This window comes from Grampus griseus (assembly GCF_964374135.1).
Source record: "Grampus griseus genome assembly, chromosome: 12".
NCBI classification, from domain to species: Eukaryota; Metazoa; Chordata; class Mammalia; order Artiodactyla; family Delphinidae; genus Grampus; species Grampus griseus.
This window is the reverse complement of record NC_139006.1, coordinates 7,847,792-7,871,888: the sequence shown is the minus strand read 5'-3', so window position 1 is coordinate 7,871,888 and position 24,097 is coordinate 7,847,792. Positions and strand designations below refer to the sequence as shown.

At 46.9% G+C, this 24,097-nt stretch overlaps 1 protein-coding gene across 3 annotated transcripts in view; it reads right to left on the bottom strand.

Annotated features, from left to right (window-relative positions):
• Positions 1–24,097, bottom strand: part of KDM2B (lysine demethylase 2B) — a 120,918-nt gene that overhangs the window by 49,898 nt on the left and 46,923 nt on the right. For 2 of the 3 annotated variants that reach the window (XM_082668398.1, XM_082668397.1), the window contains exons 10-12: positions 19,741–19,867; positions 17,150–17,631; positions 316–402 (exon numbers count right to left, since the gene is read on the bottom strand). In XM_082668398.1, coding sequence (XP_082524524.1) covers positions 316–402; positions 17,150–17,631; positions 19,741–19,867 — 696 coding nt within the window. Of the gene's footprint in view, positions 1–315; positions 403–17,149; positions 17,632–19,740; positions 19,868–22,051; positions 22,060–24,097 lie in introns of those variants that run through there. The other variant, XM_082668399.1, reaches the window with a different exon arrangement.

The window sequence follows — 24,097 nt, the reverse complement described above, 5'->3', positions numbered from 1 at the left end:
GCCCAAAAAGCAGCTAGAGGTCAAGGGAAGGAAATATAGAAGAAAGGAGGGGAGGAAAGGAAGAAAGGTGAGGCATCACTTCCCCAGTTTTCTGAGTGACCACCAGGGGGCAGTGCCTGCAGTTTCCACAGCTAGGGAAAATGATTCGTGTTAAAAAAAAAAAGTTGCAATGAACAACTCATCAACACCATTCATCTTAAATGGGGTGCCCTCTCCCAGGAATTTCCCCTGAAAGGCTGCCAACATTCATCTTACAGGAGATGTGAAAAAGCAGTGGATTTATGGTCTCCCAGCTGTGAGCGATCTGTGTCTTACCTTTGGAGTCTTCTTTGGCCAAGTGACTACGGGAACCCCAGTGATGGCCAGACTGGGGTCGTCATCCGCGTGCTCCTTCAGGACATTCTGTGGTGAAACAAAGCAGCCATATTAGCCTAGGGTAGAGGGGATGTCTCTGAAGGGGGCTGGAGGCTGCACCTTACCCAGCAGAGTCTCTGCAGAGTCACTGCCTGTCCCCCCAACTCCACCAATACCCACACACTCAATAGAAACCAAGCAGCCAGGCTTCCCCAGCATCCACAAAACACAGAACATCCCCTTCTCCAAAAAAATTTTTAAAAGCAAATCACATACCTCCCTATGACTTGCATGAATGTATCACTCACTGATCATACTTTTGACACCAAACATTGGTCCAGAGCTCCAGGGACTCTCATGGACCCAACCTCATTTAATCCTTACCAAGTCCTCTCGGAGGGGGCTGGGCAGTGACCCAACTGATCCTCTAATGTACACAATTCAGCTACGTACTCAGAGAAACAAAAGCAACCACGAGGTCTCACCCATGAGCCCTGCCTCTGGTTTTCCATCAGTCGGCAAGCCATGTGTATTCTCATCCTGGTGTGTAAAGACATGTCATTGTTTTTTGTATCAAGGGCCCTAAACACAAGTAGATACTCAATCTGCTCTGACTAAGCTTGGAGTCTGCTAGCCATGTGCTGGCAGAAAAATGGGCTGTGATGGACATACTGCCAGACTGTGTGAGGGTCTCCCACACAGGCACTTGGTGTTCACTCCTTTGTGGGTGGTTTCAAGGTTTTTCAGGGTAATCCTGACTCTACCAGATTTTGGCCTTGTGTGCTGCTAACTTTAGAATCTCATCAAGGTGTAAGATGTCACTCCACTGAATCATCCCTAACTTATTGGTGAGGCAACCAAGGTTCAGAAATGCTCAAAGGACTTTGATGCCGCCCCAGACCAGGAGGACAGAGCCCCTGAACCCTGCTCTCTGGCACCAGACTACCTGCCGCATGACCATGTCACACATGGGTTTTTTGGCTGCACCCACAGCATGCCATAAAAAGGTGTTTAGGGATGGACACAGATGTGTTACTGGCCTATTCGTTACTGGCCTACCTCGACCATTAATTTTTGGATTGTACAAAACATTCCTGCAGAGACATTTAAGAACAGAGTAAGTTGCACAGTAGCACTTAACAGGAAGAGCAGAAGAGCTCAGAAGATAAAGGTAGGTGAAGATGATTTTAACTCACTTTCCCAAATCTTCACCAGAAAGAATCTAACTCACTTCTAACTTATCTACTTATTTTCCTACTTTTATGATCATCATTTGGTTGCCCGATTTTTCAAAATGTTGGGACTTCCCTGGCGGTCCAGTGGTTAAGACTCCACACATCCACTGCAGGTGGCACGGGCTTGATCCCTGGTCAGGGAACTAAGATCCCACAAGCTGTGCGGCAGCAAAAAATAAATAAATACGTAAAAATAAAAAGTAAAATAAATAATTTTTTAAAATAAATAAATAAAATTTTTTAAAACGTGCCTATTACCTCAAACCCACCTGAACAACTCCTTCCTCTCCCCACAGAAGGGGGCCAACAACACCGTGGTCAACAGTTTGGCCTCTGGGGGTGCCTGGGTTCAATTCTCAGCATGTACAACCTTCTCCAAGTCCCAGAGTCAATGTCAATGATTTATAAATGCTATCTATAAAATGTCTTGGTTCACTGCCATATCCCCAGCTTCCCACAATGACTAACCTACAGTAAGTCTCCAGTAAATAACTTAAATAAATAAATAAATAAAGCCACAAATCCCCGAAGAGGGACTCTACAAAATGCCTAACCCGTACACCTTAAATCTGTCCAGGGAGACAAAAACAAGCAAACTCTGAGAAACTATCACAGACAAAAGGAGGAAGAAAGGACATTAGGTAAAAATTGAGGAAATGTGAATAAACGATAGCCTTTAGTTAACAATAATGTATCAGTATTGGTTCATTAGAAGTAACAAACGCAGGGCCTTCCCTAATGGTGCAGTAGTTAAGAATCCGCCTGCCAATGCAGGGGACACGGGTTCGATCTGGGAAGATCCCACATACCGCAGAGCAACTAAGCCCATGCGCCACAACTACTGAGCCTGCGCTCTAGAGCCCGTGAGCCACAACTACTGAGCTCAAGTGCCACAACTACTGAAGCTTGCGCTCTAGAGCCCTGCTCCGCAGTAAGAGAAGCCACCGCAATGAGAAGCCCACGCACCACAACGAAGAGTAGCCCCCGCTCACCACAACTAGATAAAGCCCATGCAGAGTAACGAAGACCCAATGCAGCGAAAAATAAATAAATAAATAAATTTATATATATATATAAAAAAAGTAATAAATGCATGCTATTATCATAGGATGTTAATAACAGGGGAAACTGAGTGTGGGGGTTATGTGGAAACTCTGTACTATCTGCAGAATTTTTCTGAAAATATAAAACTGTTTTAAAACATAAAGTCTATTAATAAAAAATAATTTTTAAAATGCCTATCAGACAGTAGAAACAGCTACAATAAAGGAAAACAGGATTGTTAGGTTGCCAATTTTTCTAACACCTATGCAGCGTATTTTAAAAGAAATACAGGGCTTCCCTGGTGGCACAGTGGTTGAGAGTCCACCTGCTGATGCAGGGGACGCGGGTTCCTGCCCCGGTCCGGGAAGATCCCACGTGCCGCGGAGCGGCTGGGCCCGTGAGCCATGGCCGCTAAGCCTGCGCGTCCGGAGCCTATGCTCCGCAACGAAAGAGGCCACAACAGTGAGAGGTCCGCGTACTGCAAAAAAAAAAAAAGAAATACAACAGAAAGGAAACAAGTATACAGACAAAATGCAACTCAGGTGTGGAATTCACATGGAGTGTATGAGGCAACCAAAGGCTGGGAGCATTGGCAACGATCGCTCCCTGGATCGTGCCTGGAGGAAGAAATATTTCATCACTGACATTGTTTAGAATTGCCAGCTCCTGATGATGACAAAATCAAACCAACTTTTTATCAGCTTTGTTCTTTCATTATTGTTTTCACATGCACTGCGGACATTGTACCTCTCACAACTTGCACTTGAGTGGGTCATTCCCACGGCCCTCTACCCACCTGGTCACCACTCGGGGTAGGTGAGACTAGCCAGGTGAGGGGTAATTGTCAACGTCAGGAGGAGAGCAGGCACATGTTCTGTTGAATGAACGTATGAGAGTAAGAAGTACTGAGTGCTTGCTTTGTGGCCGGTACCGTACTAAATATTTCATATCTACGCTCTCACCCAATCCTCCTGACCACCCTGTGGGATGAACTATCATCATTTCCACAGTGCAGATGAGAAAAGCAGGGCTTAAGGGATGAAGGGAATTGTCCAAGACCACTCCGCCAGTAAGGGGTGAAGACTCTTTAACGACTGCATCATTCGGCCCATCTCTGAAAAAGGGAAGGGAGCCGTGTTCATATCAACACTGTTCACAGCAGCAAAACAGGGCACTTCCCTGGTGGTCCGGCGGTTAAGATTTCACCTTCCAGTGCAGGGGGTGTGGGTTCGATCCCTGGTTAAGGAGCTAAGATCCCGCATGCCTCATGGCCAAAAGACCAAAACATAAAACAGAAGCAATAATGTAACAAGTTCAATAAAGACGTTAAAAATGGTCCACATCAAAAAAAATTAAAAGAAAAACAAAAACCAGCCAAACGGTAGAAACAACTCAAGTGTCCACCGATGGATGAATGGATAAATAATATGTATAATATACATACCATGGAATATTATTTAGCCTGAAAAAGGAAGGAAATTCTGTCACATGCTATAACGTGGATAAACCTAGAGGACATTACGCTCAGTGAAATAAGCCTGACACAAAAGGACAAGTACCATATGATTCCACTTATATGAGGTCCCTAAAGCAGTATATTCATACAAGCGGAAAGTAGAAGGGTGCCTGCTGGGCTGGAGGAGGGGAGAAATGGGGAGTTATTATTTAATGGATATAGAGGGGCTTTTCTTGTTTGTGTTTTTACTTTTTTATTTTATTTTTTTTCTGAATACAGAGTTTTAGTTTGGGAAGATGAAAAAGTTCTGGAGATGGATGGTGATGGTTCTACAACAATGTAAATGTACTTAATGACACTGAACTGAACACTTAAAGGTGGTTAAAATGATAAATTTTATGTTATGTATATCTTACCATAATTTTTAAAAAGGGGAGAAAGGAGTGGGGCAAGGCAGTCCCTCCCTAAGGAATGGATTCAGAGGTTCCAGAAAGTACAGATTGGGGACATACTATCTCACTAGTTAAACTTCTGCTGTTTTGCCTGGGACAACACTAGTTCTAGACTCAGAAGATCTGGGTTCAGATTCTACAACTTACAACCGGCGTCACCTCGGGTAAGCCACAGCTTCCTATTGTGTGTCCTGGGAGCGGAACAGTGACATCTACACCTTGATTGTAGGCTATGAAGCTGGATGTGATTTTATGACCATTCTCAGGAACATTTGTTGAGTGCTTGCTCTAGACATTAAAATAATCCTATCTGTGGGGTAGGGCTGATTCTCCCCATTTCACAAAAGCAGAAAGTAAAATTCAGAGAGGTTCAGTGATATAGTCCAAGGTCACACAGCTGAGAGGTGGGTGAAAACTGGCATTGACCTGGTCCATCTGACAACGAACCTAACCAGTAACACTGAGTGATAAAGCCTCAGGAAACCATGTCAGCAATGTCTCCAACTGATCCCTACCCCACTATTAAAAAGATACCTAGGAGACTTCCCAGGTGGTCCAGTGGTAAAGAATTCGCCTTCCTTGGGCTTCCCTGGTGGCACAGTGGTTAAGAATCTGCCTGCCAGTGCAGGGGACACGGTCCGAGCCCTGGTCCAGGAAGATCCCACGTGCCATGGAGCAACTAAGCCCACGCACCACAACTACTGAGCCTGCGCTCTAGAGCCTGCGTGCCACAACTACTGAGCCCGTGTGCCACAAGTACTGAAGCCGGAGTGCCTAGAGCCCGTGCTCTGCAACAAGAGAAGCCACCGCAATGAGAAGCTCGCGCACCGCATCAAAGAGTAGCCCCCGTTCGCTGCAACTAGAGAAAGCCCCCACGCCCAGCGAAGACCCAACACAATCAAAAATAAATAAATAAAATAAATTTATTTAAAAAAAAAAAAAAAAAAGAATCTGGCTTCCAGTGCAGGGGACGCAGGTTCGCTCCCTGGTCAGGGAACTAAGATCTCACATGCTGCGTGGCGACTAAGCCTGCGTGCCTCAACTAGAGAGCCTGCGTGCCCAACTACAGAGCCCATGTGCTCTGGAATCCGTGCGTCACAACTAGAGAGAAGCCCGTGTGCTGCAACGAAGAGCCCGCGCGCTGCAACGAAGAGCCCGCGCCACAACAAAGAGCCCACTTGCCGAAACTAAGACCCGATGCAGCCAAAAATGATAAATAAATAATTTAAAAAAAAAAAAAGACACCCAAGAGACAATCTGGGCTCATATTTACCATTCGACTCACAAATACAGAAGTGAATCATCCCCACCTATTCCTTGCAAAACAGACAGAGGGACTAACTAACACCATTCAGCCACTAACACCTTTATAAAGCCTTTCTGAAACATTCCCCCCCCATCACAGAAGAGGCTCGTGTGACCAAAGTGGGCCTGCACAGGAATGAAATTTTGTTGACATTTCATAGTTCTTAATAACCCATATGAATTTCACACCCTCCTCCACAATACATCAGGGTTTGTTTTCTTCTAAAAATAATGTTTCCTGCCCCCGACACACACCAATCATTAAGAAAAAAGCTTTTCAGGAAGATGCTCCATGTCTAGCCAAAGCTATATACATATATCTTACCCTATGGTTGGGGGGCAGAGGACTTCCACAGGATTTTCTGCCCCCTTATCCCAATCTCAGACTCTGTGCTGGGGGGTAACAAACTCAAATGCCTCCAGGAACCAAGCAGGAAAATATAAATGGACTCTTAGAGTGATAGACAGTAGTGCAGCGTATGGCAAACTAGAGACCACGTGCCCAGTTTAAAGATGGCAAATGCTTCTCAATTTCAACTTATTAATCTCCTGTGGAAATGAACCCTACCAGATCTCTGGTTTTTCAGAAGAAATCAAAGATACAGAGTTTTATTTAAAATCTCTCCAATTTCAGGACTTCCCTGGTGGTCCAGTGGTTAAGACTTCACCTTCCAATGCAGGAAGTGCAAGTTCGATCCCTGGTCGGGGAGCTAAGATCCCACATGCCACGCAGCCAAAACACCAAAACATAAAAAAAAACCAGAAGCAATATTGTAACAAATTCAATAAAGACTTTAAAAATGGTCCACATCAAAAAAAAAATCTTAAAAATAAAATAAAACAAAATCTCTCCAATTTCAAATGTTGGCAACTGACTGAAAATTTCAAAAAAAAACACTGTGAGCCACATATATCTGTGGGCTGGCCTGGGCCATGGGTGACCAGTTTACAAACACTGCTCTGCATGTGACTGAAAATAATGCCCACTTGCCTTGGTTTGCTTTGAGTTTCCTTCTGAATTGTCTCAAGATTTCCTGTCATTTCAGTATCAGAGTTGGTGTCAGTAACTCACAAGCATTGAAGTAAGGCCTCTTTAGAGGAATGGCTGGTTAAAAAAGCTATTACTGGGGACTTCCCTGGTGGTGCAGTGGTTAAGAATCTGCCTGCCAATGCAGGGGACACGGGTTCAAGCCCTGGTCTGGGAAGATCCCACATGCCGCGGAGCAACTAAGCCCGTGCACCACAACTACTGAAGCCCGCGTGCCTAGAGCCTGTGCTCCACAACAAGAGAAGCCACCGCAATAAAAACCCGTGCGCAGCAACGAAGACCCAGCACAGCCAAAATAAATTAATTAAATTTTTTAAAAACCCTTAAAAAACTATTACTGAAGGCATAAGTATTATTAATAATTAATACATAATGATAAATAATAATTAAAATTAATAAAGAGACCTCGCCAAGTATCCTTGAGTCTCGGAGCTCATACACACACTTCCTGAAGGAAGCAGAGTTCCTCTCCATGTGTGGCTGTCAGTGGCCACCAGGGGGCACTCTGGCCTCTGGCCCACAGGGAAGTATTTTTCTTCTGTATGTGACAGGCTGCAGGAAGAGGAGATTATTCTAATTGGAGATTTTCTCTCTGAGAAATAAATTGTGCTGAAGGGAGGGAATCTTGTCACTGTCTTCCCTGGGCTCTGCTAGCATTTATACACTCCCTGGGGCTCTTGGAAGCAGAGACTAGGAAGCCTGGGTGCCTGTAACAGCCCAGCACTCTGGGTTATACCATACAACCCTTCTGAGTAGGAATGAATAGGGCAGGCTTTCTATAAGAGAAAGACTGGGGCCACCAGGCCCTTTCTGATGCAAACTGCCCTGCTTTTGACTTAACAAGATAACCACAGACAATGGATGTGCTGGGCCTCTGCTCCTCCTTATGCCAACTTCTCTCAAAGAGCTTTATCAGTTAACACTGGATTCAGGCCCCACTGCTCCCCAGAATGGGGCATTAATAATTAGAAACTCCATCTATAACTGTGACTAAAAATACCAACACTGTGACAATAAAGCAGAAGCAGGTATCAGGAAAGAATCACCAACCACAGGCCAGTAGAGGGAGAGTAACATGGCATAGAGCAGCTCGCGCTGCTGTTGTAGGGAACCCAGCAGTCTCAGGGGTCCCTCCTGGCCAGAGGTAAGGACCCCTGCAACCAGGCATCAATGCACCTTAGGTCTCCCAAGATCCCTGCCTCCACTCCAGCCCAACCATCTTGTGCCTGCCTGTAAAAACCCATCTGTACTGGGCTGAACTGTGTCTCGCAAAAAGCTATGTTCAGGGAATTCCCTGGCAGTCCAGTGGTTAGGACTCCGTGCTTTCACTGCGGGTTCAACCCCTGGTCGGGGAACTAAGAACCCACAAGCCTCATGGTGTGGCCAAGAAAAAAAAAAAAAAAAGATTAAAAAAAAAAAAAGCTATGTTCAAGTCCTAATCCCTGGTACCTGTGAATGTGACCTTACTCCGGGGGGGAAAAAAGGCTTTGCAGATATAATTAGTTAAGAATCTCGAGATGAAATAATCCTGGATTTAGGGTCCACCCTAAATCCAACGACTGGTGTCTTTATAAGAGAACGGAGAGGGAGGTTCAAACAGACATAAGGAAGAAGGCCATGGGAAGACAGAGGCAGAGACTGGAGTGACACAGCCACAAGCTAAGGAACACCAGGAACCCCCAGCAGCTGGAAGAACAAGGGAGGATCCTCCCCAGAGCCTTCCAAGGGAGGACAGCCCTGCCAACACCTTGACTTCTGACTTCTGGCCTCTGGAACTGTTAGAGAATAAATTTCTGTTGTTTCAGTCCACCAAGTTTGTGGTCATTTGTTATGGCAGTCACGGGAAACTAACAGACCACACTTGCCATAGTGCATCATGATTAAAAGCTTATTAACGGGATTCCCCAGGTGGGCCAGTGGGTAAGACTCCGCACTCCCAATGCAGGGGGCCTGGGTTCGATCCCTGGTCAGGGAACTAGATCTCGCATGCATGCTGCAACTAAGGGTTCGCAAGCTGCAACTAAAGATCCCGCATGCCACAACTAAGACCTGGTGCAGCCAAAAGAAATAATAAAATAAATAAAAATTTTTTTTAAAAAAAAAAGCTTATTAGCTACATGATTTGGGCGAGTCACATCTCTCTGAGTCTCAGTTTCCCATCTAAGAAATGGAATAATAACAGTCCCCACCTTGCCAGCAACATAATACATGGAAGGTGTTTGGCATGTGGAAAATGCTCAACAAATGTCAGCCGATCCCTTTTGGCTTATGCCATATTTCCTGTTGGGATACACAGTCCCCATCCTCTGTTTGCAGAATTCATCCATTTAACAAGTTCTAAGCATAGGGAAAAAATTTTAAGTTTATTTAATTTTGAAGGGCAGTTTAAAAGCTGATTTAGCTATATAACTAGTGGGGATAAAAATGTGATTCAGGGACCCAGAAGTCAGTTTTAGGCTAAAAGGAACCCCAAGTGGCATGGATCAACCCACCCACTTTTCAAGTCTAGAGTTTGCACAGGTGTCTGGAACTCAGATCTCTGGCCCCTCACTGCTCTCCTTCGTTCTCCTGAGGTGGTACCAGCAGCAGACTCAGAATAACACGTACCTTGTTTGGCTCCTTAGGTGACAGGATTCACCCCTGTATCAACCCTCTATCCACTCACAGCCCAGCAAAAATACCAAACACAGGGCTCAATATTACATGCAGCCCCCAGTAGAAGAGCCTTGGTGAATTCTGGAGGCCTGACCCCCCTGGCCAGGCTGAATCTGGTTGCTCCCTGTTTTCTATGCTCTGGGTCATCCTCAGGGTGTGAGAAAGCCAGGCTGCAGCCCTCCCACTGGCTTCCCGCCTTTTGGCTCCTCTGAAGCAGGAGGGGTGTGAAGATTTTTAAAAAGCTGACAGTGCTGGAGGTCTGGGCTCTACGCCTCACTGTTTTGCAAAAGAGCAAGACCCAGAAAGGGCAACTTAGATAAGCAGGTGTGTTCTGGGGTCCAGACCTGATGATCCCAAGGGAGAAAAGCTGTACACACCTTCCTTTCACAGTCATGGGTTTCACAGACTCTCACACTTGACCCTAAATGGGCCTGTTCTCACTCCACGGTGTCTGAAATAATATCAGCTCTAGCTCACTGAGCACTTAAAGGCCCTGTGCTAAGGCTTTCTTTCTTTATCCACGTCCCCTCACTAATTCGATGAGGCATGATTCTTACTATCCCCATTTTACTGCATTCCCCCAGAGCAGTCAGCTGGTTAATGGATGGTACAGGGGAGTCAGCCTGGCTCCACAACCTTTAGTCTTAAAAGATAACACTTGTTTGGGTGATGTACTCTTAATTTAGCATTATTTTCTTTCCTATTTGGGTTTTAATGAAAGAACAATACAATTGATCTCTTTTTTAGTGGGTTTTGTGTTTTTTTTTAAGTAACATCTGAAAGCAGTGGTCCCTCACTGTCTCTTCCAGCCCCCTAATTCCATTCTGCCCCACAATTCTATGTGGCTCATAATTCTATGCAGTCCCATAATTCCATACAGCCCCATAATTCCATGTAGACCCACAATCCTATGTGGCCCCATAATTCTATGCAGTCCCATAATTCCATGCAGCCCCATAATTCCATGCAGGCCCACAATTCCATGTGGCCTCACAATTCCATCAGTCCCATAATTCTGTGAGGCCCCATAATTCCATGCAATAAGAAAGGTGGCTGTCTATAGTGAGCTGGCATTTCCACCCCTGGCTGACACTCTGGCAGCCAGAAGAGCATGGAATGATAGGAAAGAGAGCCTGGCATTATCTTAATTAACAAGGACAGCTGCAGAATCACCTTGCAAATGTATATCTGACAAAGACCCTCCCACTTCCTATCTCGGTGGTCACTGCGCACTTAGGCCCAAGCCTTCACAACCTTGTAATGCATCTGGTTATTTTCAAGTCATGTACAAATGATTAGAGAAATGGCCTCATGCCCTCCTACCCTCCCATCAGGAGCCTCAGCTCTCTGGAGTTCTAGCTGAAAGTATAGACTCCTCTAGGAGGGACAGCATGCAGGGTAACTCCCATCTCACTAGGAATTACTTTGTCCACCGATTAATGATTGCCAATCCAAGAGATAAAAGGGGAAAAAAATGAACTGAATAGTGAGCCCCTCAAAATTCAAGTGCATCTAAAACCTCATAATGTGACCTTATTGGGAAATGGGTCATACTGGATTAGAGTGGGCCCTAATCCAGACATTATCCTTATGAGAAGAGAAGACACACAGAAACACACAGACAACACAGAGTGCCAATGTAAAGACTGTGGCAGAGACTGGAGGGTTGTAGCTACAAGCCAAGGAGCTCCAAGGATTGCCAGCAACCAAGAAAAACTGGAAGAGACAAGGAAAGATCCTCCCCCAGAGCCTTCAGAGTGAGCATGGCCTTGATTTCAGACTTCCGACTTCCAGAACTGTGAGACAATAAACTTCTGTTGTTTTAAGCCAGTTTGTGGTACTTTGTTACAGCAGCTTTAGGAAACTAATACAGACGGTAATCGCTAACCTAAAACAGGGATGGGGGAAGCTGAAAGGTGGTGAAAGAGCATGGGAAGGGTGGGGAGCTGGTCAAAGCCAGTCTGACTCTCCTTTGCCCATTACCTAAGCATACCTAATTTTTCTCCAAGGACTTACTAGGAGAGCTAAGTGTTCATTACCTCATTGTCCCACAAAATAATTCAGTGACCTAGGTCCCTGTTATTATCCCCATTTTACAGTGAGAATACTCAGATTTCAATCAGTTATACACTTAAGAATGGCCAAGGAACCAACAGAATCTGATCCCTGAAAGGACAAAGCACATTTAGTCTAATATCTTAGATTTACATACAGGTAAACAGAAAGGTGGTATGACTTGCCCAAGGCCACACAGCAAATAGCTAAGAACAGAAACTGAAATTGAATTCAAGCATCTCTCGTGTCCTGATTTCTTGTTTTTGCCATTACGCACAAGCCAGTATCCTGCACTCTCCACAGAATAATTGTCTTAAAAGAAGGGAGTCACTTAAGGCACCTTAATGCCAAATCCCAAAGAGTTTCACAAAGATGGGGAAGGAAATGGCTTTCTTAGATTTTTACAGGATGCTGGCATCTCCTTTCCTGTCAAAAAGCAAAAAAGTAGATGGTCATTTTGACTTGAATCTAAATCAAGACCCCCCCCCCACTCCCAGTCAAGTTTTCAAGGTCCGACTGAGCTCACTTGGTCTTGCTTAAACCATAGGGTCACTGAGGTATTCTCATTAGCATGGCTGCAAGGAAAAACTCAACTTTCAAAAGTCCTGCCCACAAAAAAGAGTAAACTAGACCTATAGAAATAGACACAAAAAAGCAAGCTTTAAGGGACAAAAGCAAGTATGAACTAATTTAAAACAAATTTATATATGTTTGTGTACATGGGAGTGAGGGGAAAGCTCCAGAAGTACATTCAGTAAGTGATTAACAAAGGTTATTTTCCAGGATGTGAGAATTGAGGAAGGGGACATTGTCTATCCTCTAGCCTATAATGTTTATTTATTTATTTATTTATTTTTACACTGATCATTTAACAACATTACACTTAAAACTCTTTTTTTTTCTTTTGGCCACATCACGCAGCTTGCAGGATCTCAGTTCCCGAACAGGGACTGAACGCAAGCCACAGCAGTGAAAGCCCTGAATCCTAACTACTGGACCACCAGGTAACTCCCTACACTTAAAACTCTTAAATAGATGAAATATCCAGAATCAGTAAATCCATAAAGACAGAAAGCAGACTGTGGGGGAGGGGGAAATGGAGACTGCTGATGGGTACAAGGTTCTGCCTCAGGTGATGAAAAAGTTCTGAACTAGATAGAGGTGGTGGTTGCACAGTATTGTGAATGTACTTAATACCATTAAACTGTACACTTTAAAATGGTTAAAATGGTAAATGTTTCTTCCTTCAAGATTCTAAACTGGTGATCTGGTAACTATAATTAATTAACTAATGAATACGATAAATGTTGTATATAATTTACTGCAATTAAAATACATAGGGACTTCCCTGGTGGTACAGTGGTTAAGAATCTGCCTGACAGGGGCTTCCCTGGTGGCACAGTGGTTGAGAGTCCGCTTGCCGAGGCAGGAGACACGGGTTCATGCCCCGGTGCCCTGGGCACATGCCGCGGAGCAGCTGGGCCCATGAGCCACGGCCGCTGAGCCTCTGCGTCCGGAGCCTGTGCTCCGCAACGGGAGAGGCCACAGCAGTGAGAGGTCCGCGTACCGCAAAACAAAACAAAAGAATCCGCCTGACAATGCAGGGGACACAGGTTCAAGCCCTGGTCCGGGAAGACCCCACATGCTGCAGAGCAACTAAGCCCGTGCGCCACGACTACTGAGCCTGCATTCTAGAGCCCGCGAGCCACAACTACTGAGCCCGCATGCCCAGAGCCCGTGCTCTGCAACAAAGAGAAGCCTCCACAATGAGACGCCCGCGCACCTCAACGAAGAGTAGCCTCCGCTCACCAAAACTAGAGACAGCCCACGTAGCAATGAAGACACAACGCAACCAAAAATAAATAAATATTTTTTTTTAAAAAACCAAAACCATACATTACAAATGAAAGGAAAAAATAGGTTTTTGATGAAAGCTAAAACCTAGCCATCTGGAGACTGACTTACTTTGGGGACTGTCTCTAATCCCAGGGGCTCTGGTTACCATGAGCCACCATTAGCAGCAATCTCTCAGGTCCCAGAGAAAGAGAGAGAAGGAAAAAAGACATCATCTTTTTGCAACACAAGCCAAAGATCATAACTGATCAACCGTCAAGGGTGAACCACCACTGGTGAGAAACACAACTCACTCAACGGTAGTGGAGGCAGTGGGCATCGGCTAAGAATTCTGTCTTGGACCCACATTCCTGAGCTGACTTTTAGTTCTCAGCCAGTGTAAAAGAAACCCCAACATCTGAGAAGAGTGAACAAAGGGACCTAAGCGTGCAGCCAGGAAGAAGCTGCTCGCCTTCTGGGACAACACTCACTCTAGAGGCCAGTCTTGGGTTCAAAATCTCCTCTGCGTCTCCAGGGACTGGGAGGGACTGGGGCTAATGGCCTGGCCAGAGAGCAAGGAAGTAGCTCTATCTACCTACTCTGGAAAAGACGAGTTGTCCACTTCCCCCATACAGGCCACACAGCACTCAGAGGTGCTAGCAGAGGCTCCAATTTTCATGGGGCTCTAAGGAGACCTGTCCACCCAGCTTATAAGCTCTTTAGCCTGAAAAAGGCCCTCCTCAGACAAGGCTCAAGACCATAAATATCTCTGGAGACAGGTAAGTTCAATAAGTAAGCTAAATGGTTAGATTATACTAAAAAGAGATGTGTGAGCCAAATGGTAAGTAGACATTAGGGAGACAACAGGGAGTGGTGGGGACTGGGGTGTATGAGATCACCTGCTACTCACTTCCTGCTGCTTGTAGCCAGTCAGGAACATGAGCCAGGATAGCCAGGATATTTTATATAACTTTCTTGACTTTTCTTTAATTTATTCTCCTGATTTTTTAATGTTAGGAAGTAATTACAAAAATATGTTCAATACTATACAGGCCAAATGCAATGCCTAGAGGCTGGATTTGGCCCTGGGACTGCCAATTTACAACTTTAGTCCCAGGACCAAACAGATCTGTTGCTTGTTCTGTAAAGGAAGTCCAAACAGTCACCTTATTACCTTCCCGCTAAATTCAGAGTCACCTCTGAGAAGAGAGAAAATCACTTTCTCTATAGCGGCCAAAAAAGCAGTCTAGTGTGTGAGCGCATGGACTCCCCCATCGAGCAGTATGTGTGGCCTTGGGCAAGTTACTTAACCTATCTGTACCTCAATTTTCTCATCTGTAAAATGGGGGTAACAAAAGTACCACAGAGGATTGCTAGGAGGTTTAAATGAGTTTATATATGAAAAAGATCTACAACAACAGACAGTAATTGAGATTCATTACCACATATTATCATGAGCTGCCACTGAACCCCATGGTGGCGGTTGGGGAGGATGCAGACTGGGATCCTTGAAATTTGTCTAAGCCCCTACCCTAGGCCTCCTTCACACCATCACGGGGCCTAGGCTGAATCCAGTCTCAGAGGTCGATCAGGTGGGTACAGGTGAGGGATACAAGGGTCTGAGTCCTATCCCTAGAAAGAAATCTGACCAACCAGGAACACTGCACATAAACATAACAAAGTAAAAAAGGCTCTTCACAAGCACAGAACAACATTTCCTCTTCAGATGAATGGTTTTTTTTAACTCATTTACAACATTTTGGAAACTTAATGCTATTAGTGATTTTATTGTTGATGAAAATAGCTTGCTTTCACTTTATAGAATCTTAGAAGAAAAAAGTAGCCACATGACAGAAGTCTAAGGTTTCCTTTAGGAAACCCAATATTTCCTTTAGGAAACCCAAAAACTCCATTCCACAAGATTAGAGGTTCTTATTCTGAGGTCCAGGAATAGGCTCAGGAGTCCAAGACCCCCTGATATTGCACACAAAATTTTGTGTGTATAAGCGTATTTTCACAAAACTCTCAAAAGAGGTCAGCAACCTCCAAAACAGTCAATGAAAAAGACCTATTTGAAAGTAAAGATTTGTTTTGTCGGGACATTGACCACAGAGTTCTTTTACCTGGCAATTTCCCAGTTATAAGATTTTAATTTTGTGGTTACCTATAGTGGGTACACCTGCTATATAAAGTAAGACATAACCTGGATTAAAGACCCTGTACACCAGTTCCCTCTGCTGGTGGTACCTGTTAAGCTACCTGATTGGGCCCCAGGTCTCCCCTCCACTAGACCCCAAGAGTTCAGTGCCTGATCACTGAACACCTCAAGGGCAGCAGAACAGTCTTAATATTTCTAGATTCCAGGGCCTGACACAATGTTTTCTAAACAAACAAATATACAAATGAACTAATTAAGTCCTCGGTTGAGTCTGCAGCCATTAAAGAAGAGACAAATTCAGTTTCCAACCGCAGCAGGCAGCTGGATTCCAATGTCTGAGAATCAGACATTGGAGAAGGAAGCCCAAATGTCTCTGAGGCCTCACATCAAAAAGCCTTACCAATGCTGAGACAGGAGACAGTTAGTTTCAAGTAGTGATATCCACACAGGCACTCTGGAGGCTTCATCCCAGCCCTACTATCTACCTGCTCTGTCACCTCAGGCATGTCCCTTAACCTCCCTAAGTCTACTTCATCATTGGTTAAGTGCAGATGATATGGGTACCTACCACTTCCCTAGCACTGGTACCTGGCAGGTGCTAAGCTTTCAACAAATGTTATGATTACCACAAGACAAGGCCTCCCAATGTATTTTCTGTTTCTTAAATACATTGCACGTTTGCACTCTGCCTAGAACATCCTTCCCCATCTGGAGGACTCCTACGCAGTCTCTAAGGCCCAACTCAAATCCTCACTGCATAACTGTCCCAGAGCCCTGGCCCCTGGTGTGGCCAATAAGTGTCCCCTCACACCACTCCCATGCCCTGGGTACACACTGTGGCACTCAATTCCCTGTCTCCTAATTTCTTTTTTGTTTGTTTGTTTTTGGCCACACTGCACGGCTTGCAGGATCTTAGTTCTCAACCAGGAATTGAACCCGGGCCACAGCAGTGAAAGCACCAATTCCTAACCACTGGACCACCAAGGAATTCCCTCCTGATTTTCTTTATCTGCCTGATTCCCGTTCTCCCATGGCCAACACAGCTGGTGCTCAATGAGTTTGCTCAATAATTAGGCTCTACTTGGAGACCTCTGAATCCTGGGTGGCCAGGTGGCTCTTAACTGGCTACCTACAAGACAATCGGGATGTACAACCTGCTCACATGAAACAGAAGCATGCTCCAGGGGAAGCCAGCCCAGAGCAGCAAGTCTTCCTGACCAGGATGGAGGAGTCTGTCCCCAGGCCCAACAACAGCACCACCGGTGCACTGTAGGCAGTAACGCCTACTTCCCTTGAAGCCTCAGATTTTCAACAAGTCCTGAGAGAAAGTTCATTGTCAACTGCAGAGCCAGCTTCCACCATGAGATCCCCCTGCAAGTCTCAACAGTGGCCTCTGCTGGGACACCCTAGATGGGCTTGCTTAGACCAAAGGCCCCTCTCCGCACATGGACGTACCCCCAGGACAGTCTGCACCAAGCCCCCCGGAGCTGAGCTGACCTCAGGAACCTGCCCGGCCCTCCTCAGCTGCCCAGCCCAAGGTGACCCCCTGCCCACCTTCACACCCTCCAGGAGTGCCTGGGGGTCCTCGATGCCCTCAGGAACACACTTCTTGTTCTCCGGGAGGGATTCAAGTTTCTCCACCAGAGCTTTCAGGCCCTTCAGTTCAAACTCAGTGAGGTGGGTCCATTTGGCAGAGACCTCGGTGGCGGGAGAGCCGGTGGGCGTCTTGGGGTAGTCTATGGGCACCGTGGTGGACTTCACGCTGTCTTCTGACTCATTCGACAAAGTCCTTTTGAGGAACCGCATGGCAGGGGCTTTGGGCTTCTTCCCGGGGGCCTCCGGGTCCTCGGAGGGGGTGCTGCTGGGCGAGGCAGGGCCATCGGTGGGAGCTTTGGGCGTCTTATCTGCACCCTCCTCCTCTTCCTCCCCCTCCCCCTCCTTCTCCTCCTCCTGGGGCTGCTGCTCACAGGACTCCTCCTCCATCTCCAGCCAGGAATCAGATGAGAAGCCGTCTATGCTGGGTTTTCTTGGGGCATCTACAGGGTGGGGAGGGGGGGAGAATGTCACAAGAAAGACTGAGATGAACACCCCAAACTCCCTGTTGGAAGTAACCGGGACCCCTACGCACTACCCCTCCCCTTTACCCTGCAGATCAGCTCTTTTGACAATTCTAATGGCCTCTGCCTCCCTCAGGCTCTAGAAAGGCTAGGGTCAGTCAGAGCTCTGCTTTTCCCCAGCCGTGTGTACCCTGACAGGTTGCCTCACCTCTGAACACACCTGGCATTGTACCTTTCAGTGTGTAAAAATAAGGCAAAAAGAGCACATATTGTATGATTCCATTCATATGAAATGTCCAGAACAGGAGGAAATCTATAGAGAATGAAAGTAGATGAGGGGTTGCTTAGGGCTGAGGGCATGGGCGTGGGGTGAGAGGAGGAGGTGGTAGCTCAGGAGTATAGAGTTCCTTCTGGGACGATGAAAACGTTCTAAAAACTGTGCTGATGTTTGCACAACCCTGGGAATAGACTAAAAACCACTGAATGGTACACATTAAATGGGTGAATTGTATGATATATAAACTATATCCCAAGAATGCTGTTTCAAAATATAGGCAAAGAATACTTCCCCTGAAGGCTTGTAGTGAAGATTAAATAAGGCATCACAGAGCACAGTTCCTGGCACACAACGAGCACTCAAAAAAAGTGAGGCGTCTCCCAAACGTCCCCCCTTCTCTTTGGCAGATGGACTGGAGAGGCAGGGGGAAACAGTGGCAAGAAAATTTAAGAAAAAAGTGGGCACCAATGACCCAAGTATTGCCTCAACATTTCCTCTCTAGCCTGGAATGAAATCGGGAACTTTCTTCTATGGCCCTAAATTTCCAAATGAGAGAAGTGACCCTCAGTTTCCTGGTCCTGGGGACTGCCACAAAATCAAGCCTCTGGTCCCCACGGGAACGTGTAGCTACTGCAACAACAGAGGTTGTCACACTACTTCACAGTCATTTCCCATCTCCTATCAGCTGGAAACTTCAGAAGAGCCAGCTGTAGGATTTTGGTATTTTTCAACGCCTGAATCATCTAACAGGAATGAAACTCACAAGAGAACCACCCCCACCCCACCCCACCCCCAGCCAACAGAACTGAATTTCCAGGAGGCACTCCCCAGTAAAGACCCCAGGAGAAACATTTCCCCATCACATGTCTGCCCTGAAACCCCTAAAGTCAGGAGGGGAGTCAAGGGAAGGAAGGAAGAGGCTTAGAGTGAGAAAAAAAAAAAAGAATCTAAAACTCTTGGAGATTGCAGGAAAAATCGTGCAGACCCTAACGGAGGCAGACCAGTCACGTTTTTCTATCCCATGATGAGAAAGATGCAGTGAATGAGGCACCGTGACTCTAGCATCCAGGAAAACCCTTCGGCAGTAACAGCGCAGAGGCAGAGGGGAAGAAGGATGTTCTTCCTACAGATCGCTCTTCGGGGCTGTCACAGCTAGATGTAACTTTAGGGCGGGTGCCTGTGAGTCAAGACTCAAGGACTGAGCCATTTTGGGGGGGTGATGTCCCTTTAAGTAATGGCAGCAGGGCAGGGCGTTGCAGCTGTGGCTTATAAACGCTCTCTCCCTGCCTCTGTCAAAACCACCCACTGCTCTGCCAAGCTTGCATCCCCAGCCCTGGTCACCCCTCCCTCTGCCTTATAGCTGGCCTGGGTTTTGAGGGACTGGCTGCATCTCTTAGGTCTGCTTCTATATAGACAAAAACCTAACCCCCAACACAGGGAGAAAAAAGAATCAGCTGGTGTCCAGGGAGGGATTCAAAAAAAGAACCAGGATTCTTTGCTCTGTAGGGAGCCTGTCTCAGCAACCATGCCCAGGACTGGCCCCACTCCACATTTGCATAGTCAACTAGCAAGACCTGGGGGCCCCCAAGATGACTCTGTTGGGGTCACAATTTCCTTCTCTTGGACTCTGTATTCCAAGTGGGAAACTGACAAGGATGTCTTCCCCTCCCCTCCTCAAGGGTCTCTAGGAATCTGCTGACACTCAGGCTCAAAAGAATTCCCAGAACCCAGGACTCCCAAAGCCCCACTGAAAAGAATTATTCCTGCCCCAGCTGAGCCGTCGAGGCGGTCGGACTGCAAGACTCACTCACCAACAAGCATTGATTCTCTCTGGTATTCCTGAGTGAGGTAGGACCGCTGGGTCACACAGTACACGTATCTCTCCAAGACATACCAGCACATCTCATAGTAGAAGGGGTAACGGAATTTGGGCTGCACCTGAAAGCAAAGATCCAGGTGCACAGGTCAGTTTCTGGACGGCAGAGGGGAAAGGAGGGAGAGAACGGCACTGGGGTTGGGGGAGGGGAAAGTTCCTGGGGGTGGGAGTTATTTTCATAATCTTAGCAAGAGCACAAATGATGGGAAGGAAAAATGGGGGGTGGGCTGGAGGGAAGTGCTGGAAGGGGCAAGATACCAGCATGCACAAATGAGGAGGAAGAGCGGGTGAAGAGGCCTATGTGAGAGCATCATTTCAAAGGTCCCTGAGCTTTGCACAGGGAAAGCTGTACGGGGTCCACTTTGTGCTTCTGTGAGATGCAGAGAAAAAGAGTTGTCCCCTGACCTGCTGACAGAGGGTGCGGTACCTGCGGATGCGAGCCCCTGCCTGATTCTAGCTACAACAGGTACAGGCTCCTTGCTGGTTCTCCAAAATTCTTGCATTGACTCTACTACCCCTCCCTCCCACCTTGAAAAACAGAAATCAAACCCCAAACCTTACCCATTTGCAGAGACAGGCAGTCAAGCATATCCAATACCCAAAGAGGGAGGCCACAGGAGGCGGACCAATGAGGATGGAGGGGGCGTGGCCTCTCCTACCACAGGGGTGGGGCCTCAGAGGGGTCCACCTCCTGCTCCTCCCCCACAACACCTGGCACTTCCAGCCTGTATCTCCACAGATGACTCCCTCTGACACAAATTCCTGGTGTGACTCTGGACCATCCTAACACTGGGGAACACAACCCCGGGTCTGGAGCAGCAGTCCAGCTGGAGATCCCCTTTTGGCTGTTTCTTACAGGGGAGGAGGTATAGGTGCAGAGAGCTTTGTGCATCAGAGCTGTGAAAAGGCCCAGCCCCAGGGGGATTCTGATGGGTGGCAGCACGGGGTCTACACCGATGAGATGGCAGCAAGACATGGGGAGGAAGAAATACCACTGATGGCCCTGGCACAGGAACAGCCTTTCAGAAACTACATCCCGAGCAGGCACGGGTGGTGGGAGGTGGTCCCTGTCTCCCATGTCTGGGCCCTCTTCTGCGAGGCCACACATGGATCCCACATGTCCACACTCACTCCTGGACCCTCTCACCAAGGATGGGTCTGCCTTGAGGGACCTGTGCAGGAGCCAGATACCCCTCCTCACCTCTCCTGTCCTCCAGGAACTCAGGGAGTTGAATGTCAAGGAAGCACACTCTCCCACCTTGCTTTGCTCACAACCAACAGGTGACATTCTACATCTGGGAGGAAGGCGAATTGAATACAAGCTCACCGAGGTGCTCCATCTGCCCTAAAATACTATTTTCCTGTGTCTCTCAGTGCCCACCTGGAAAAGACCCCCACCCTGCCCTCTGAGAGTCTCAGCTCCAGTTCCCCATCCACCCCAGGTCCCACTGACTCAGTTTCCAGCTGCGAGGCCTTTTTCCCACACTGGGGGCGCCTCGCGTCTCCCATCTGCGTCCTGGGTCCATCTGACCTCCCTGCCTCTGGTGGATGGTGCGCTTTGGAATGAGATCCTGGCCGCCACATGCTTTTGAGCTCCTCGGGGGGATGCATGGAGTTGGGAACATCATCGAGCGGTTTCCTTGGCTCCAGCTACTTTCCCGAGAACCCCAGTTTTATCGCTGGGAGAGTATTCATCTTTTTCCAGTCATTGAATCAGGGTCCTCCAGAGTTTGAAAAGGAGAAAAAGGCTCTTTGGCCTGAGGCAGACCCTGTCCTCCTGTGAAGAGAGTTTGGGGAGGGGGCAGTTCTCAGCCCCACCCCCACTCCAGAACAAGGGCCAAGCAATTTTGAAACAAATCATCAAAACCTACAGAGCAGGCTGAGGACAGGCAGGCCTGCCTCTTCTCAGACCCTCACTCACATCTCCCGACTTGATTGGTAAAACACTCAAGTTACTTTTGACTTTTCAAATTTGGGAAACCGTCTGAGCCAATCTGCCCTGATGGGCACCATGGCGCCTGAGAATCTTTCTAGGTTAGGAAAAAAAAAAAATTTTTTTTTTTTGGCTGTAGTTCAGGAGAGGAAGATAAGTCTCCCCTCATTGTTGCTGAACCCAAGGGAAACCAGCTGGGTGAAAACAAATGCTGATGAAGGAATTCAAATTCTTTTTCGTTTTATTTTTTTTAATTTTTTTTTTTTTCCAAGAGAGCACCACAGGGAACAAAACTTGCAAAGAATTGACTTACAAACAGGTTGTCGCCTTCCACCCTTCGCCTTCAAAAGGTTTCAGCCACATGCCTGGGAACATTAAACACACGATTGCTCAACATTATTTGTTGACAGCTTCAGAGCCTCATCAAATTGAGTTGTTCACCGAAAGGCAAGGCAGTCAGAAAGCAGGCCATGCTCCCAGCCTGTGGGTGGGTAATCAATCTATCAGTGGGTCTCAAGGGGTCAGTTTGAGTTCCCCAAGGTTCATTTGAGTGGCACCTGGCCTAAGCCCTTCCTCTTGGAGCTGAGTGACCTTAGGAGATCAGAACCAAAGATGTTTTGGTGCATCTACAACTCCCAGGTCTCAAGGACTTGAAAAACTAAAATATTAGGGTGGGTGGGAAGTGTCTTAAAATTTGTTTTTCTCCTGGAAAAAAAAAAAAAAAAGTCAATGGAAGAAAAAAAAATCCAATGGTAGGGGAAAGGTGAGAGGAAGGGTAAATTATTTGCAATTTCCAAATAGATTCACTGGCTGAGAGGGAATAGGGCATGTTGGCATTACCTTTCCTGAGAAGGCTGCTTTCACTAGAGCCATTAGGGAAAAAAAAAAAAAAAAAAGATAAATATAAGAGAGATGGCAGTTTAATGATCAATTGGACCATTCCTATCCCTTATCAAGCTAACTGGAGTTAAAAATAGGTAGTGAGAGTTGTCGAGATGTTATCTTCAAATAATAAACATGCAACACAACCATTCTTTGGTGTAGCTCTTCACCCCTCTGCTTATCTTTAGAATGAGAGGGGAAAGATTTAATCTACAAAAGGGGGTCGGGAAATGAAAAACCCCCCAGTCCCAGAATGCCTGCACCTGTGCGTGCTTGCCTTATGGACAGCAGGGTAAAGTCACCTATCATGCAGCCCAGAAAAATTCAAATCATGAGAGCAAGACATGCTTCCTACACATAGGAGAACACTGGGGTTCCCCTGGTCTCTATGGGGAGGTCCCCCACCTTGGGCCACAAAAGCAAATTATCTTTCTAAAACAAACCCACACCATGGGGCTTAGAGACTGACAGTTTCCTCTGTCCCACCCTCAGCATTTGGTTTCCAAGCAAAGTCATGTTTTAGGACTCTTGAAAAGCTATTTTTAAATGGCCATAACCTTCTTAAGAAAGCTCGCAGGGATATAAAGAATTAAGTTGTAGCGAGCTGACAAGGAGCCCTGGCATTTTATCTGGCTTCCAGTGCTCTCTCTTCCCAGCATCTTTTGTCTGCCTTGGCTCCTAAGACATAAACAATTGGGCCTTGTAGCCAAGCCCTCTCCAAAGACCAGAAATCAAAGCAGATTAAACAGCCTGCCGCTGGTTCCCGCCCAGCCTGCCTGCCCGCCTGCCCCCCGCCCGTCCACCTGCTTCAGGAAACCAGATGGGGTGCCCACTGAGACAACAGGGACAGTGGGCCTTGGGGGAGGGGGAGCTGCCACACTCATCTCCACATGGGTGCGATATTCCACGGCAGCTCAGCATGGTGCTCAGGGTTCTACTCCATTACCCTCCCTCCCACCTCTCACAGACAGGGGAGGGGATCCGGGCTCCTAACGGAATGATGGGGCCCAAATCCACTGAGATGTATGATCCAGATTCCCTGGGGGAGGGGGACGGCTGCCAAGTGAGTTGCTGAAGCCTTTAGAAATCCCAGCCTGACTCTGGCTTTCAGGAATTGCCTGGAAAGTTGTGGGCTTGACTTTTTTCTCCTTTTCTATCCCACACCTACTTGTCTGCTCACACACAAACTGGCCCATTCTTCAGGGCTGGCCAAAGAACAGTTGGCCAGAGTCCCAGACAACACTTGACCCAGATGATAAGATGACCACTCATACCCAAATGGTGCCTTTCTCTAGAACGCCACAGGGCAGCATCCCCCAAACCAGGGCAGGGATTGGCCTCCCCGCCAGACCGAGAAAGGGATGGTAGGCAGGCAACAGAAAAGAGAGGCACAAAAATCCACAAAGCAAGACCCAGTCTCCGCGGATCTGGGCATCCCAGCAGCAAACTAGCCTATCTGAAGAATGTGCATTTGACC